The 17,253-nt window shown below is 33.8% G+C and overlaps 1 protein-coding gene across 1 annotated transcript in view; it reads right to left on the bottom strand.

Moving 5' to 3' along the window:
- The window catches only part of Apool (apolipoprotein O like), an 82,259-nt gene that overhangs the window by 24,774 nt on the left and 40,232 nt on the right, over positions 1–17,253 (bottom strand). Inside the window, exons 3-6 of the mRNA XM_010612865.3 lie at positions 13,354–13,473; positions 10,168–10,222; positions 9,038–9,136; positions 6,545–6,636 (exon numbers count right to left, since the gene is read on the bottom strand). Coding sequence (XP_010611167.1) covers positions 6,545–6,636; positions 9,038–9,136; positions 10,168–10,222; positions 13,354–13,473 — 366 coding nt within the window. The remainder of the gene's footprint in view (positions 1–6,544; positions 6,637–9,037; positions 9,137–10,167; positions 10,223–13,353; positions 13,474–17,253) is intronic.

Raw genomic sequence — 17,253 nt, 5'->3', positions numbered from 1 at the left:
TATCCCCTGGAGAGGGTGCCTAGTCAGATGCCATTTTAAGGAGGGGCCAACTGAACCTGGGACTCAAAGCAACCACAGGTTGACTTCATCTCAGGGTTTCCAGTGTCAAATCCTATACAGATTGGGTGAAGGACATCCATTAGAGATGTCCCGGGTCAGAGAGCCATGAAGAGACACACAGTGTTATAAACTAAATGACTCAGGCCCTATCCCCCACAACCAGAGGCCAGGTTCAGTCTGAATTTCCATGGATTTTAAAGTTGTAAACTGGTGTACCATCCTAATCCTACAGCTGGAGTGCTGGATTATCCAACATGGATCTGGGATCAGATAGCCTCCATTGTCTAGTAGTGACAGCAGAGTCATACCTTGAGTTGGATACTGTCACAAAACTGTACACACTAGAAAATAACCACAGGCTTGAAATCACAGGAGAAATTTCTCCTTGCTCTTTGCTATTGGTCTTTTAAACATTTTGCTCATTTTCTGTGGTTTTTGTTTCGTTCTCTTTTATTTTAAAATGGGGTCTCACTATGTAATTTGGGCTCTCCTTGAACTCACTACATAGCCCAGGCTGGCCTCAAACTTGTGGTGATCCTCCTACTTCAGCCTCCCAAGTGCTGAGATTACAGACATACACCACCATGCCTGGCTCATTTTTTTAAAATCACTTGTTTTTTTAATTTAATTTTTGTGAGTGTGAACATTGTTTTTAGTTTTTTTTCTTTTGTTATATTCTATTTTTGTTTTCTTCTTTCAAGCTCTCCTGTCTTCCTCACCACTTTCCTGAGGCTTGGGATATCTTCCTTTGTCCTACAGCTTGCCTCTAATCTCATTTTCTTCTTTCATTACTCAATTTTTCCCCTCTTCTCCCTTTTAAATTTACTCCCCTTAAGATAAAATTGCTCTAGGGTCAGGGATTTAGTTCAGTGGTGCCACTGCCTGCCTCACAAGAATGAGGACCTGAGTTTGAGCCCTGGTACCAAAAAAAAAAAAAAAAGATAAAATTGCTCTATTGAGTGAATATGTACTGTATATTATCTTCTGATTTGTCTTAGACTTTGTTATATAACTTAAATTCTTACACCTACAGTTAAAGGTGGCAAATTATTAGTCATCACAGTCATTTTCCAGTCTATGTTAGATTCTGCTTTTATTATTGATTATACTACTTTAACCAAGGTGACACAGTTTTTCAGTTCATCTTCCTTATATGCCATATAGATTGTCTGGGGATCATATACAATACTACAGGCCAGTACTATAGAACTGAGTGGTAGGCCAAACAGGCTGAAAACTTTCATCTCTAATGAATAGAAGACGCAGGGTCCTGGAACAGATTCAAAAGCCAAAAGCTAGCCACACCCAGAAGACGTTTCAGAAAAGTAGTAATTCCCTTAAGAGGCCTAAATATTAATAATAAACCTACCCACCATACACAATTTAAAAAGCCTCAATGCAGAAAACAAACAAAATGAGAAAACACAAAAACAAGATGCAACTCAATGCCTCCAATTTGTCCAAGGCAAATCCAGGGGGCATTGAGGTGAAGGAAACCAAAATCCACCAAGGTGAACTTTCTGAAATGGTAATAGTGGAAGTAACAAAACAGATGAATAACTTTTGACAATGCTAAAACAAAAATAATTACACAGAAAAGTAAAGAGATGATGATCATATGAAGGAAATGCTTAATGAAACTAGAGTACATACAAATAAAAAAACAGAGAAACTCAGGGAAGACAGGGAAATCATGAATGCCCAAAATAGCAAAGAAGTGGATGCCATAAAACATTTAAACAGGTATCCAGGAGATTAAAAATTTTATACAATGTATATGCAGCAGAGTCAACCAATGTGAAGTCAGAATATCAGATCCAGAAGACAGGGCTGCAGCTGGCAGTCATCAAATGAAATACCTCTTAAAAACAGCAAGGGACCATGAAAAATCAATCTAACAGCTGCCAGATGATACAAAGGAAAGATTAACTGGAATCAATAAAAAATCAGAAAATAGCATAAAGGACAAAACAAATGTTTTCACTAGCAGAAAACTCTCAAAGCACATAAAAAGAATTTGAGATACAGACAAGTAAGGCAGATAGAACCTTAAATAGCCATCTGCAATCAGGTAAAAACACCAATGCATATAATAGTCAGGATTCCAGAAATTAAACACAGAAACTGAATACTAAAAGCTGTTAGAGAAAAGAAACAAATCATCTGTAAAAGAAAATCCCTACAAATCACAGCAGGTTTCTAAACATAAACTGTTAAGTCAAGAAGAGCATGGACGGTTCAGTGGCCTGCCTTGCAAGCTCAAGGACCCGAGTTCAATCCCCAGAAAAAAAAAAAAGAGCATGGAACAAAGTATTCCAAGTTCTAAATATAACAAACTCCAAACCAGATTGATGTACCCTGCAAAGTTATCTTTCAAAATTGATGGAAAAACAAGATACTAGCTGCAGAGTTTCTTCAAGGTTTTCTTTTAAAAACTGTTCTGCTTGAATCTGTTCTTATAGGAAAAGTATTTCAGCCTTCAGCTTTTCTTCCATGTGGTCTTCTTATGTCCTCACATGAATGATGTTCTCACAGTATTTTAATACCAACTCCTGGAGCACCTCTATAGTATCTGGGAGGATGAAGTCTGCTTGCTGTAATGATAAGTGCACGCTATGTTTTCCCTGGAGGCTGTCACTGTCTTTCTGTAACCATACCAGCTCTTCTGAAACCTGTTCCCATGACTTAATCAGTACCACCATCTGTTCCTGAATATCCCTCTTTGCCTGGGAAAAACTGTGTTGTAACTCTTCAAGTAAGATCTTGGAAGCTTGGGCTTTCAGGACAAGGGCAGAGATCTGATGGCTGAAGTCCTCAGTGCTCTTCTTGATGAAGTCTCCTAGCTCCTGTTTATCTTTCATTGTCTTCTCTAGCTGATCATCATTAGCTTGCCTTAGAATCACCTGCAGTTTTTTTTTTACCTGGTCTCGTTTCACCCTCCTGAATCTATATAACATATTCAAATATGCCAAATATGACATATAACACTGTTATAGTCACAGGGAAAAGCAAAGGTTTCAATTCTTGGAATTAAAGCAATATTATTTACTTGATAAGACTTTTAGGATTACCACTGTATTTTGTACTACAGAAATTTTTATTAGATGCTTACCAATTCTTTTTCCTTTTAGTAAAATAAAGTTAAATTTAGTTACTTTTAAAAATAAAAAACTATATCACTTTTTATATATTCTTCATTGCTCATATTAATACAGAAAGTGGGTTTTAAATTGGCATATTTTTACACACATATAACATGTTTGATCACTCTCATATACCCACTAAAATTCCATTAGTATGTTTGCAAAACATAATTACATTAATCTTGGGGAGTTGCCACACATATACATTGTATCTTGGTCATTTTTACTCCCACTTTTTTCCCTGCCCTCTGATTCTCCACTTCCTCTGATCCCCATCATACCTCCAAAATCTATCTCCTTGCTTACTACTATTTCTCTATTATTTTACTCTTTAAATTTTTACTTTGGGGGTTTCTCATATTAGAAGAACCATGTGAAATGTAATCTCCTATGGCTGACTTATATCACACAAAATTAGGATTTCAAGGTCCATCCATTTTCCTACAAATGACTCAAATTTTTCTTTCTACTCTACTAGTACTCCATTAATGAATATATACCATATACTCTCTATTTACTTAACTGATGATAGGCATATAAGAATCAACCATAATTTATCTATCGTGAATTGTACTGCCATAAATACAAGAACATGTATATGTATCACTGTAATGTGATGATTTTAAAACTTTTGGGAAGATATCCAGAAGAGATACAGCTGGGTCAAATGCAACTCTATTTTAGAATTTTTGAATAATCTTAATACCAATTTCTATTGTGATTCCACACATTTACTTTCTCACTAACAATATGGAATGATTCTTTTTTCCCCACAATCTTACCTGCATTGTTTTTTTTTTTTTGAGTTCTTGATAATATCCATTCTTGATGGAGTAAGATGGAACCTCAGTCTTCTAAGTTGCACTTCTCCAATGGCTAAAGATACTGAACATTTCTTAATGTACTCACTGGTTATTTGTACTTTTTTGATTGTCTATTCATTGCCATTTCATATTTTTGGTTTAATCTTTTCTTTTGGGGGAATCTATTTTTTTAGTTATGTATTTTAGATATCACTCTTCTAAGGAATAGCTGACATTTTTTTCCAATTCTGTAGGTTGTCTCATCACTGTTGCTTCCTTTACTGTACAGAAGTTCTTTAATTTGATATGATCCTATTTATTGATTCTTTTTTTTAACCAGGGTTCTAACTCAGGACCTTGCACTTGTGAGGAAGGCAGCAGCACCACTGAGCTAAATCCCTGACCCTATGTATTGATTCTTGGGGTTGTGTTTTGTGAAACTGGTGTTCTGTTCAGGATGTCCTTGGCTATACTTATGTCTTCAGGAATTTCACCAGTTTTTCCTGCAAATTCAGTGTATCTGTTTTTATATGTAGGTCATTAATCCAACTTTATTTCATTTTAGTACAGAGTGAGAGACATTGATTTACCACAGTACTGCACATGGCTAATCAGCTTTTCCAGCAATATTTTTTAAGGTGCTTGGGGTTGTTTCTGCATCCTCTATTCTATTGCATGGGTCAATGTCTTATGTATGTGTGTGTGTGTGTGTGAGTACTACACTTTTACTACTGCAGATTTATAGTATATCTTGAAGTCCAGGATTATAATGTCTCTTGCTTTGCTCCACTTCAAATTGCCTTCCCTTAGTTGGGTTTTTATCCTCCCTACTCACGAATTTCTGAGTATGTGTACTCCTTGGTGTGTGTCTACCAAGGATCCTGAAAGCACTGCTGTCTCTTGCCAGCCCTGATGTGTTTTCCACTAGCTCCGCTACCCTCTACCTCCCCTTTCTCCCTGATTTTCTTTCTCCTCTCTAATAATCTCTATTATACTTTCATGTTGTCTCTATTTCTAGATTTCAAACTTGAGAGAAAACATGATACTTATCATTCTGAGTCTGGCTTATTTCACTTACTATGATGATCTTCAGGATGGAACTGGTAGTTTCACTGTTACCTGCATATTCTGTTTCTTTGTATCCATGTATAGAGTCTAAAACAGTAATGGTGAATCTTTTAGAGCTCTAAATGATATAAACAGCCTGTTACAGCATGAAGGCCACAGGTTCACTACCACTGGTCTAGAAGAACATTCAGTCAAATATTGACACTGGTATTTTATGGATGGAAGCATTGTGAGTGGTTATTTTTCTTTTGAAATTTTCTGTAATGCTATTATTTGTTAAGTAATCATCATTTTATTAACAAAACAAAAAATACATTTTGATCCAGAGGGGTTGAAGGGAGGGCAGGGAAATGGGGAAAAAAATAAGAACCAAAATATATCATGTAAAAGTACAAATTCCCAATAATAAACGTCAGCATATTGTGCACCTAAAATATACCAAAAAAATTAATGGATGAAAAACACCATAAAATAATTACCACATAAAAATACAATTAGTGGCAGGAGCATCCACTGGGAAAAGTAAAAGAGGGAACCAGGACACCTACAGCTGAGTATGATGCTGGAAGTCAGTCACTGTGAAACTTTTCTTGGCTACTATTTCCTCACTGGCAAGTGGAAAACATAGACATGGAATGAAATGAACTCAAAGATTTCTTTCAGTACCAACATTTTATGAATTTAATTCCCATGTAAATTCCTAAGGAATTTAAAAAATAAATTTATCATTTTATTATGTTCTTTGCAAGTTTTATAGCTTGATCACATTACAAACTACATAGTATATATAATATCCTGAACAGTCTCAAAATATTGAATAGGTACTTTTCTCTTCATCAATAATTAAAAAGAGGCAGTAATGAAAACACAACTACAGAAAATACTTCACAACACTACACAGTACTTCAAATGTTGAGTGGTAAATAAGCATTTGTGGAAGTGCTTCTTTGTTCCAGGTGGTTTCAAGATGCAGTGTGTGTGTGTGTGTGTGTGTGTGTGTGTGTGTGTGTGTGAGAGAGAGAGAGAGAGAGAGAGAGAGAGAGAGAGAGGGAGAGACTACACATGTTATTTAACCTTCAGAAGGCTCTGTAATCTATCAATTGGTTGTATCTTACATTATGTAAGTCTTCTAAACTAAATGACTGCCAGCAGGTATATTTTTCTATTCTATATTCTAAAATTGATCTTTATGTAGTTCAACAATGGAGCTGTGTATCTTCCTATAGCTTCTAATTTGTTGTTTGAATTTAATCTTCAAGCCTATATTTATATTGTTAATTTTAACAAATTCATTCTATTTATTTGTGATGATCATGTTAGCACGAATAGCTGAGATGCTGATGTAATTTTGCAAACACAAGCGTGGATACCAACTACTATGTTGTAGGTATTATGTGACATTTAAATATTGTCGCACAAAGTGTTTAAACAAATAATGAAATGTTGCTATCACTTACAAAAAAAACTTACCTTTGCAATTATTACTGACTGAGCTGGGTAGCAAACAGCTGCTCCTAAAGTAGCCAGTCCTAATGGATAAGCAATTTTCTTAAACCTAGAACCTATAAAATTCAAAAACAATATTAAGCTACAAGTAGATGCCCGCACAGACTTGATGCTTCTATACTGTAATGTTGTTTGTTCTCCCTTTAAGCCATGACTCTCTGTATGCTATATGTAAAAATACCAATCAAGATGGTTTATAAAATGCCCTTAATTATCTCGCTTCAATCAATGTCCCTTAGCTGTCTTATCAAATTTAACAAAGTTACTCAAACTATTGCTGAAAAATTACACAAAAGAATTTTCTTTTTTAAGCTAGGTATTTATGTGCTAAGAAATTAAAAATTGTAACTGCATTTTTCTCAAGTACAGAACAAAGCAAAATACAGAGAATCAACAACCATGTTTGTTAAAGTGAAACTGACTCTTTATATGTTTCTTTGATTAAGTACTCAGGAAGGTGAATGATCTAACTAATTAATCAGCTAAAGACTTAAAAGGTTCATAACTCATTCATGTCGCTAATTTAGAATAATGAAATGATAATTTTAAATGACTTAACATAATGCATTTCAAAAAGTGCTATACAAAGTGCCTAAGTATCTAAGTAATTTTCATACCTTTTCTAATAATTAATGATATGCCTTAATTTTGTAACTTGCCAACAACTTTTAATTTGTGTTTCAAAAGTTTTAGTTGGTGATCGCATCCTATGTCCAAGATGGGAAGAATTTAGCCCTTGATTAAAACAATAAAAAATCAGGCTAGGCATGATGGCACATTCTTTTAATCCCAGCACTAACTTTGGGCTTTACCACCAGCAAGCCTACACTCTGGGGCTAGAGTTTAGCCAAGTACTTCCTCCAGCATCCAAGCTCCTGATTTCTGTTCTCATTTTCATATATTTTTGTGGAGCAAAAGCTTTTAAAAAACATTCCAAATAGAATCTTATCTGGAACTTCAACATATAAAATATAAAAACATGAAGCTGCTCTGATTAATCTGGGGGCAGAAAACTCAGTACCAAGCCTTGTCTATGTAGTTTCACCTTCATTACTCTATGACTCCTAAAGCTTAGTTTCACCAAACTTTTCTTTCAAAATAATGAAATAGGAAGAAAAGGGCTTAAAGGTGTAGGGAAAGTGGGAAGGGTAAGGGAAAGGTAATAAGGGAAATGAAAAAAAATATGAGAAAATGAAAAAATGGAAATGAAATGTTTGTAAAGGGGGAGGGGAAGGGGGGGTGAAGGGAGGACAGGGACAAGGGGAAAAAATGAGAACCAAGATCTGTCATGTAAAGGTACAGGATCCAAATGATGAATGTAACTGTACTGTATACCTAAAATGTACCAATAAACTCAATGAGAAAAAACAAACAAAATAATGTGTACCTTAAATGCTTATCTGAATATATTGGACTCTACAAATATGACTGGACAATTAGATGATGCTTTTTTTTTTCATTGAGGTAAGTTCTTTGATTCTCTCAAACACCTATTAAAACCACTAATTTTAAAAGAAAACAGCCCATCTGATATGTGAAAAATACCTGGCTATGTTTGCAGGCAACTTTGCAGATTAGGGAAGGTTAAAAACAAATTCTTTCTCTGATTTAACAATTATTAAGGGATACTTTTACAGTCATGTCAAATACAGCTTGAGGGATATAGATAAACAGGCTGATTCAACCTCTAATTTAGCTTTCCTTTAGATTTAAGCTGTTTAATGTGGTGTGGGGAAATGGAGTCTAGGTTAATTAAAACACACCCTAACTCCTAACTCCTAGAATAAATTATCTGTTCTCTATTAGTACAGTTTTTAATGTCATCTAAATGGAATTATATATACAAGGATTCTTTCACTCCGATTTATCAAGATTATCATGTTTCGATAGCTTAGTATTACTTTTTGTAACTAAATAGTATTCCTTTGAATGGACATGCCATAATTTAGTTTACTCATTGAAGAATATCCAATTGGTATCTGACTTTTTTATGATTATAAATAGAGCTAATATAAATATTTTGAGAGGTTTTTCATTTCTCCATAGTTTATACCCAGAAATGAAATCACTATGTTACACAGTAAATGTGTTACTGTCAAATCATTTTTTCAGAATGGCCATATCATTTTGCACTTTCACTAGCAGTGTGTGAGATTTCCAATTCTTCTCCACTATTGACTACAGATGATATGGCCAGTCTTGTAAAATGTAGACATTTTAATAGGTGTGCCATGTTATCTCACTGTGGTTTTCATCTACATTTCCCTAATGAATAATGATGTCAAAAACTTTTTACAAAATATTTATGAAAGTAGACACTATATACTAAAGAATTCAAAAATTTTACAGGAGCTTATCCTGATACTATTCAATAAATGCTACAAGGTTTTCTCATAAGTTCCAATTTATAAATTAACATAATGGCACTGAAAGAGAAAATATACTTTCAAAACCTACCTTTTCTTGCTGAAACCAGGCCTGCCAATCCTGAAACTGTAATTACTCCCAACTTTTGAAGAAAATCTTGAGGAGGATTCTTCAGATAGACATATGCATCTCAAAAAATCAGTTAAAAATTAATATAAATGACTAACTATAATTGAGAACTCTGTGTAAGCATAATGCAGAAAGGTTAAAAAGCTTGTTAATGGTAGGCAATATGATATTAGATGGCTTAAACACTGAAAACTATACAAAATGACAATATGATGAGCAATGTAAAATGAGTTATAATAATTACTTATTAAAAAGAAAATCTCCCTTCCATAGTTGATTTAATGATATTCATTTTCTTAATAATATAAGTGAATATTGCTCTTTAATGAAATATAAAAGATACATTTGATATGAATTATTATAAAATGTCTGAATGTGCATGTATCATAATCCAAAAATGAACATGCTTCTGCCCTTCTCTGTTCAAACATTAGTATGACTTAATAAGAAATGAATAGATATGTTATTATGGAGATCTGCCACTAGTCCTTGTTTGCAACTATTACCAAATTACATCCAAGCAGCCACTGCTCTTGGTTAAAACCAATAATTAGGGGCTAGGGCGTTGGCTTAGTGGTTCCGCCACCTGCCTCACAAGCTCAAGGGCCCAAGTTCGATCCCCAGTACCAAACACAAACAAACAAAACAAAAACAAAGAATGTAAAACCAATAATCAGAATGAGATGTAACCCTAGACAAAAATCCTTTGTAGGTATGAGACCTCAGTTTAAATCTGGGCACTGTCCCTTGGTAGCTCTGTGCCATTGGCAAACGTTCTCAACCTTACCAAACCTCAGTTTCCTCAACTGTAGAACACAGTTACTGTAATTATAATACCAACATTCACATAATTCTGACAAAAACTAAATTAGACAAATTTTATAAGGTGCTTTACATGATGCCTTAGTATACAATAATGAATAAATACATGGCAAATAACGCTGTTTTATTATTATTATCAACAAACTACAGAATATTTTCTAAGCCAGTGAAAGCATGACAATAGATAATATACCATGTTTTTCTCACATTTAAGCATTGTAATTTAAAAATATAAGACATTTCTAACTATAGATGGTTCCCTCACTTACCCTTTCCAAATTGTACTGTATCCATTACCCCATTTTTCACAAAGACATAAGTACTCTAAGCAAAATACAAAGGGAAAAAAAGGACATCTGCATTATTGAACCTATTGGAAATTAGACAAAATAGCCTACATCTTTGAAATTATATTAAAATGTTGACAGCATTACTCAAATCTAAATCCAGCTTTCATATGTACTCATTATGAGGATATTGCTGAATTTAACCTCTCTTCACTGTTTGCATTTCATTATGTTTAAAATGAATAATACTTGCTTACTATTATCTTCATAATATTTACAAAATAAACTGATTGACTCACAGAAAAAATACTGAAAAAATAAAAAGATTTATAATGACGGAGCAAAATGGAATTTAAACTGCATGAAAAGGAGGTATACGTCATCAGAGAAGCAAACTCTGATTCACAGAAATGCAATAGCAACAATATAATGATATATGGAAAAAAAAGGACAAAACAAGGAAAATGCTTCATCTTTTCCCTTTTTCTTATTGTGCATTAGAATGGAAAAATATCCAAATAAGGCATTTATTTCAGGGTAGAAATCATTTCTACTGTATTGTATATCTAAAATGTACCATGGAAAAAAGAAACCATTGCACACAAACTAATTTCTACCTCGTTTTCAAACAGAATCATAAATTTCCATAAATCAAGATATTTATCCTTTGAAGGGATTAAAACTTTGAAACAAATATTTCCTTTAAACTTTTTAGCTCATCTATTTTAAGAAAATATTGTTATAGATATTAACAGGTATTATCTAACTTACCAAAAGAAAAATAAGATCATGAAGTGATTTATTCATAATCATGCTTATTCTATTGAAACAGAAAACATAAACCAAATATATGGTTTCCCTCTCTGAACTAGATGTTATGAAACCACAGAATAAAAAAAGAGATTTTCAAAGCAGAAAAACAGAAATGCTTATATTAGACAGGAAATAAATAAGTTATTTCTTATTTCTCAACAGTTTGGTCTACTCATTTTGTCTCAGTTTAATGGAGAACAGAAATGTAGGTTTATTGTTCATCCTGGTTTCGAAGCAGCATAGACTCTGCCTGCCACTAAGCTACTTCTCTTGAAAAACTGTCTTGAGATAACTTCACCTTCAATATTAAAATATTCACTGAATAATTGATTGGGAATCATTTAATCACTAATCTGAGAATAATCCTTACCCGTATTTAGGAATTCATTTCTACCACTAGGGGGCACTGCTATCTAAAGAGTAAGAGCACCAATTGAAATTGCCCTGCATGGTTCTAGATTTCGTAAAGAATGCAATTTGTGTTAGGCATAAATTTTAAAAAACAGATTACATTTTAGAGAAAAAGTTGCTTACACTGACAATGAAACGTATTTGAAAGTGTCTTTGTCAAACTTGTTTCAGCGTATTAATAGAATAATATTTTCTTTCTTTTTTAAATGGGTGAGTTACATCAGCAATATAAAGATCTCTCAGAAACAATTTATTTCATTGAAAACACATTGAGCTCTAAGAACATTACGGAAAACTAGATCTCAGGAGACTTACGTCTATGTTGTATAAATGTTGCAGCATTGTTTAGACTATAATTTTATTTCCTTCAGAGAAGAAGGTATTAAGTGGGTAGAGTACAGTTAGTACCATTAGAATTACAAGACAATCAAACATTCTAAAAAATAATACCATGAATTGATCAGCTATTAAAAATGTCATCTGGAATGACCAGACTTGACTAATTTGGTATTTCACCTAAAGATGCCATTTTTTTGTAAGCTCATTATAATTTTCTTTTTTAAATTAGGGTATTAGAAACTAAAAAAGCTCAAGATTTCACAGTAATACAGACTATATTGTGGAAAAGTCATATGATTCTAAGACTGATGAAAATAGCCAAGTGTGGTGGCACACACCTGTCATCCCAGCACTCGGAAGGCTGAGGCTGGAGGATCTCTATGAGATTGAGGCAAGCCTGAACTAAATAGGCAAGATCCTGTCTCAAAAAAGAAAAAAATAGTAGTAGCAAATATTACCATGCTACCTTAAGATAATAACTTTTGAGATGTTGATAGTAACACATCTATGCTTATGTGATGATAATGAAACGTGGTTATTACATTAGCTCACTCCATTACTCTGCTACTGGATATTGCTGCCTGAAAGCTAAGCAAAAGTCTAGTGAATTTTACTTTGCCTAATAATTGCCTCTAGTTAGAATGGTCTTATGATCTAATCTCAACAAGTGATCTAATCTCAACAAGTGAACATTTTGCTTAGAGAAGTAAGGAAAAATTCATGAGTAATCTCAGAACTTCATATAGAAGGGAAAAATATATTGTTCAGAGTAATGCCTTGATTTATGAATGGTTCTGTTTACAAACAATTCAGTTCACAAACAGAAGCCTTAGACAAAAATTTGCTTACACTCTAGAATGCCCACATCGGGTGAAGATCACAACTGTGGCCATCCTCTACCATTAACACAAAGACAACCATCTTCCTCAGAATTGTGGAACAAATTAAGTTTGCGAATCGAGGTATCACTGTACATGCTAGGTAACACAAATGCTTGCTAAACTACTTTACTCTATGCAATAATGGTATAATAGATTAAATATGGGTACAGATTCTTTGCTATTGCTCCTATTGAGAGGTGGCATCTCATTCTCCCTTTAAAATTGGGTTGGGTTGTGGGATTTGATTTTCTACAAGAATGCTGCAGAAGTAACTTTCTTGAACATCTGAGGATAAGTAAACGCTTAGAAAATTCTACATAAAGTCTTATAACTTTGTTTTTAGGAGTCCTGAACTGCCCATGTAAATAATCTACCTGAGGTCATCATGCTTGAGAGAGCATGTGTAGATCCTTCAGTCAACAATACCAGCTGAGCTCAGCCTTTCATTTATCCTTGCAAAGGTGCCAGAGACATAATGAAGTTTGAACTTTCTAAATCACCACATTTGCCAGATGATTATCACTGAGTGACCTCTGTCAATACCACATGAAACAGAAAAATCAGCTGTCTGAACTCTGTTCAAATTCTTGATCCATAAAATAGTAAGGCAAAATATAATGATGCTGTTTTAAACCAATAAGCTTTATGGTAGTTTTTATATATCAAAAGATAACTGGAACAAACAGAAACCTTTGATATTAAGCCACTATCAGAATACACTTACCTTGCACCAGCCAATGTAATAACCAGTTGTAGTGCGGATGGATGCGAAGCCCGTTTGTAAATAACCAGGCTGCTCTTCAACATATTTAGACTGAAGAGGTGGCACAGTATATATGGGGAGCTACAGGCAAAATAAAAATTCATATCAAAAACAAAATAGCTAGACTGCCTTTTCCAGCAGTGTGGTACAAGAATCTTCATCAACCTTCCCCCTTAAAACAATTAATATTGGGGCCAGGGATTTAGCTCGATGGTTCCACCACCTGCCTGGAAAGCATAAGGACCAGAGTTTGATCCCTGGTATCAAAACAAAAACAAAAACAAAAAAACAATTAATACTAATAATAAACTTAAAATCCATTGTAAATACAGAGGTTACGCAATAAGCTTATTAGAAAGATTAAGAGGCAAGTAAGTGATGCAAACTGTTCTGGTTTGTATTTAGATGTTCCCCCCAAAGTGTCATGTGGTTACAAGTGGAGCTTTAGGGAGGTGGCTGGATCTAAAATGTGTGATGCTGGGATCAAGGGTGTGATGCTGGGATGGATTCAGGGTGCAATGCTAGGATTAAGTGTGTTGCACTGTGGGTGTGAGATGCTACCCTAGGGACAGCATATAAGGGACAGAAAGAAGCCTGCTGTTGTCATTGCTTATCTCTTGCTGCTTGTTGCTTTGCTGCCTTTTGCTTGCCACCCTGCCTAGGAGCCAGCCAATTATGGACTGACACTTCAAACTGAGAGCCAAAATGAACCACTCCTCCTTGAACTCTGGGTGTCGGCTGTTCTGTCTCAAGAATGAGAAAAGTAAGCAAGACATCACATAGTATGACTGGGTAATTCTACTCCTAGGTATCTTTAGAGGAAATGACAGTATTGGTGCATCTAGAACTACATAAAAAAACATTCAATACCAAAACTGCAATTTTTACAATCTGGAAACAATCCAAGTATTCATAATGAATAAATAACTAAACTTGGATATACCCATATACAACATAATATTGCAAATAGAAAAAAATATAAAATTATAGACAGAAAAACTGTCAATTCAGGAATACAATATTAAGTGTAAAAGGTTAAGACAAAGAAAATTGAATATACATTAAGTTTCCAAAAATATATAGTTCAAAAACTTGCAAAAACAAAAGCATTCAAATTTGTCAGCAATATAACATTTAAGGTAAAATTATAAAACAAAGGAAGAAAATACTAAAGTCTCAGAGTAGTGATTAACTCTGAATAGAACAGGATGGAAAACAGAATTCTGTTTTGATTTCCTTTCAAACTGGATGACAGGTACATGGTTGCTCATTATATTATTGTTATTTATACCTTTCATATATTGAATAAATACCCTTTGGCATCTAGTCAATATTTAATAGAAATAAATACAAACATAACTAGAAAAAACTAAATCTAACTTACTTACTTTTAAAAAGTGAAAAAAAATCTTTTTCAAAGTGTAGTACTTTTCTACTGAGTCTGGTGAAGATGTAATTGGGTAGAAGAATCAAGTTTACAAATCAGCAGCAAGGAAACTAGATGGTTGATAGTTTGGGATTTGAAGAATAAGAAATAATAGTAATAATATATTGTATTCTTGAAAAATGTTGAGTGTATGAAGCATTCTTACCCTCAAAATGATAACTATGTGAAATAATATATAGATTAACAAGCTAGATTTAGTGATTCCACAATGTATATATACTTCAAAACATGTTGTTAAAGATAAATATAACTTTATGTCAATCTAAAATTTTTTTAATTCAAAATCTATTCTAGGAGTTGGCTGAACAAGTTTCATTTTACTGTTAAGATTACTCTTTGCTATTCACACCAATATTAAAGAATTAGTGTTTCTTTCTGGACAAATGCTTGAATGTAAATTCACCAATCTGGCAGATACAGGTAAGTAGGAAGGTCAGAAATGCATACTTTACAATAAAGGAATATTTTACATATAAAAACTAGATGCACTGTGGTTAGGAATGTTTCCCTTATCCCTAGAAATGCAGCCTATATTTAGATGTACTGGTATTAAGAGTGAGAAAAATTACTTACTTGTCCATTATGCCCCCAACCTATCTATTCTATTTTTTTTGTACCGGGGATTGAACTTGGGTCCTTTGGCTTGCAAGGCAGGCCACTGAACTGCTGAGCTAAATCCCCGGCCTTTATTCTTTAAACTCTCCAATTCCAAACTCTGCATCACTATGTTCCTATTCTTTCATCTATCCCCATTGCAATCTGCCAACTCTTAATTTATTCCCCAGTATACATAGGATTAACAGTTTATTATCTGTGGCCTTTCATATGTAAAATTTTGTATATACATTTGCTTAAGAAGAGCACATAAATTTCATTGGACTCTCAAAGGGGTCAGTACCAGTGTTTTCCTACTTGTGCATGGGCATTCAAACACAGTTAAAAAGTTTGTGACTGCTGGGGATTTGGCTCAGTGGTTACAGCGCCTGCCTCACAAGCACAAGGACCCAAGTTTGAGCCCCAGTACCAAAAAAAAAAAAAAAAAAAAAAAAGGTTTGTGATAAAATGACTTCAGTTTTACTGGGAGAATTTTAAGGATCAACCATAGGAGGGTAGTAAGATGTGGCTATAGTCTCCACTAAGAGAACATTCACACTATGGACTGGAGGCCTTGGGCCTAAATAGCACTTACTGTATTAATACCATTTATACCCAGTTAGAAATTATGATTAGATTAAGAGAGAAATCAGGGAAATAATTCCTTACATAATAGCATCCAAAAAAATGAAATATCTAGGAATGAATCTAACAAAGGCAGCAAAAGATGTCTACATTGAGAAGATCCCAATGATGAATGTAACTGTAATATATACCTAAAATATACCAATAAATTTAATGGAAAAAAATTATGATTAGATTCAGTAAACTATAAAATCACACTAATTTCTTGGTGAAAACAATCAAATGCCAAGAAAGTATGCCCAGAGAGATTTAACAAAGAAATGCTCAGAAGTGTTTATGGCTGGATGTATATATGTACCCCAATTACCGGTCAATTTACTAATCTGCATACTGTAAGCTTCAGGGTTTAAAAAAAAATGATTACCTCATGGCCCTCCACAGTTTTCTGTTAAAGGGAGAATTAATCATACCCACTAGATGATACTTAATAAGTCAGGTTCATAGAAATACTTTTTTAAAATGTTTAATAAGTGGGGACTTTAAAAAGTATTTTATAGTGTTCTCTATCAGCTTATCAAGACTCAGATAACCAGAACACATCATTCAAAAAGTATTCTAGTTTAGTAGAGGTTTTATTATAAATAGGTTTAAACAGAGGTACAGTTCATTTTACACAACAGAAGTACCTGGAGATGCTGCCATGTAAATCATAACACTATCACTTTAGAAATTCTAAATTCTTCAAGATTTGATCTTGACTTTGTGAACAGTCCCCAGAAGAGTTGGGAACCAACTTTGTTTACTAAGTAAATTCAAATTAAATGTACCGAGGAATAAAATAAATATCAAGGAATCCCATATATCCCATATGATAGTAAAATGTACTACTTTATTTTACAATACAGAAACATGTGAACTTAGCTATTAGGGACAAATGCCAGCTCCTTATCATATTATTTAGCTTTTTGAGCTACCCAAATATGGGAGTGTCAAAGAAAGTTTATTTTGTTATTTATTTATTTATTTATTTTAATTCATTAAACTTATTGGTACATTTTATGTATACAATATGAGACATTCATCATTGGGAATTTGTACCTTATGTGATATATCTTGGGTCTTATTTTTTCTCCATTCCCCGCCTTCCCTTCAACCCCTCCACCCTTTCCTATTTATACTTTGTTTCGGTTTTTTCCTTTTCTCATATTTTTCCCTTTCTCCTACTCCACCTTTTC

This window comes from Fukomys damarensis, unplaced genomic scaffold (genome assembly GCF_012274545.1).
Source record: "Fukomys damarensis isolate Sample0158 unplaced genomic scaffold, DMR_v1.0_HiC HiC_scaffold_39, whole genome shotgun sequence".
Lineage (NCBI taxonomy): Eukaryota > Metazoa > Chordata > Mammalia > Rodentia > Bathyergidae > Fukomys > Fukomys damarensis.
This window is presented reverse-complemented; position numbering and strand designations above follow the sequence as displayed.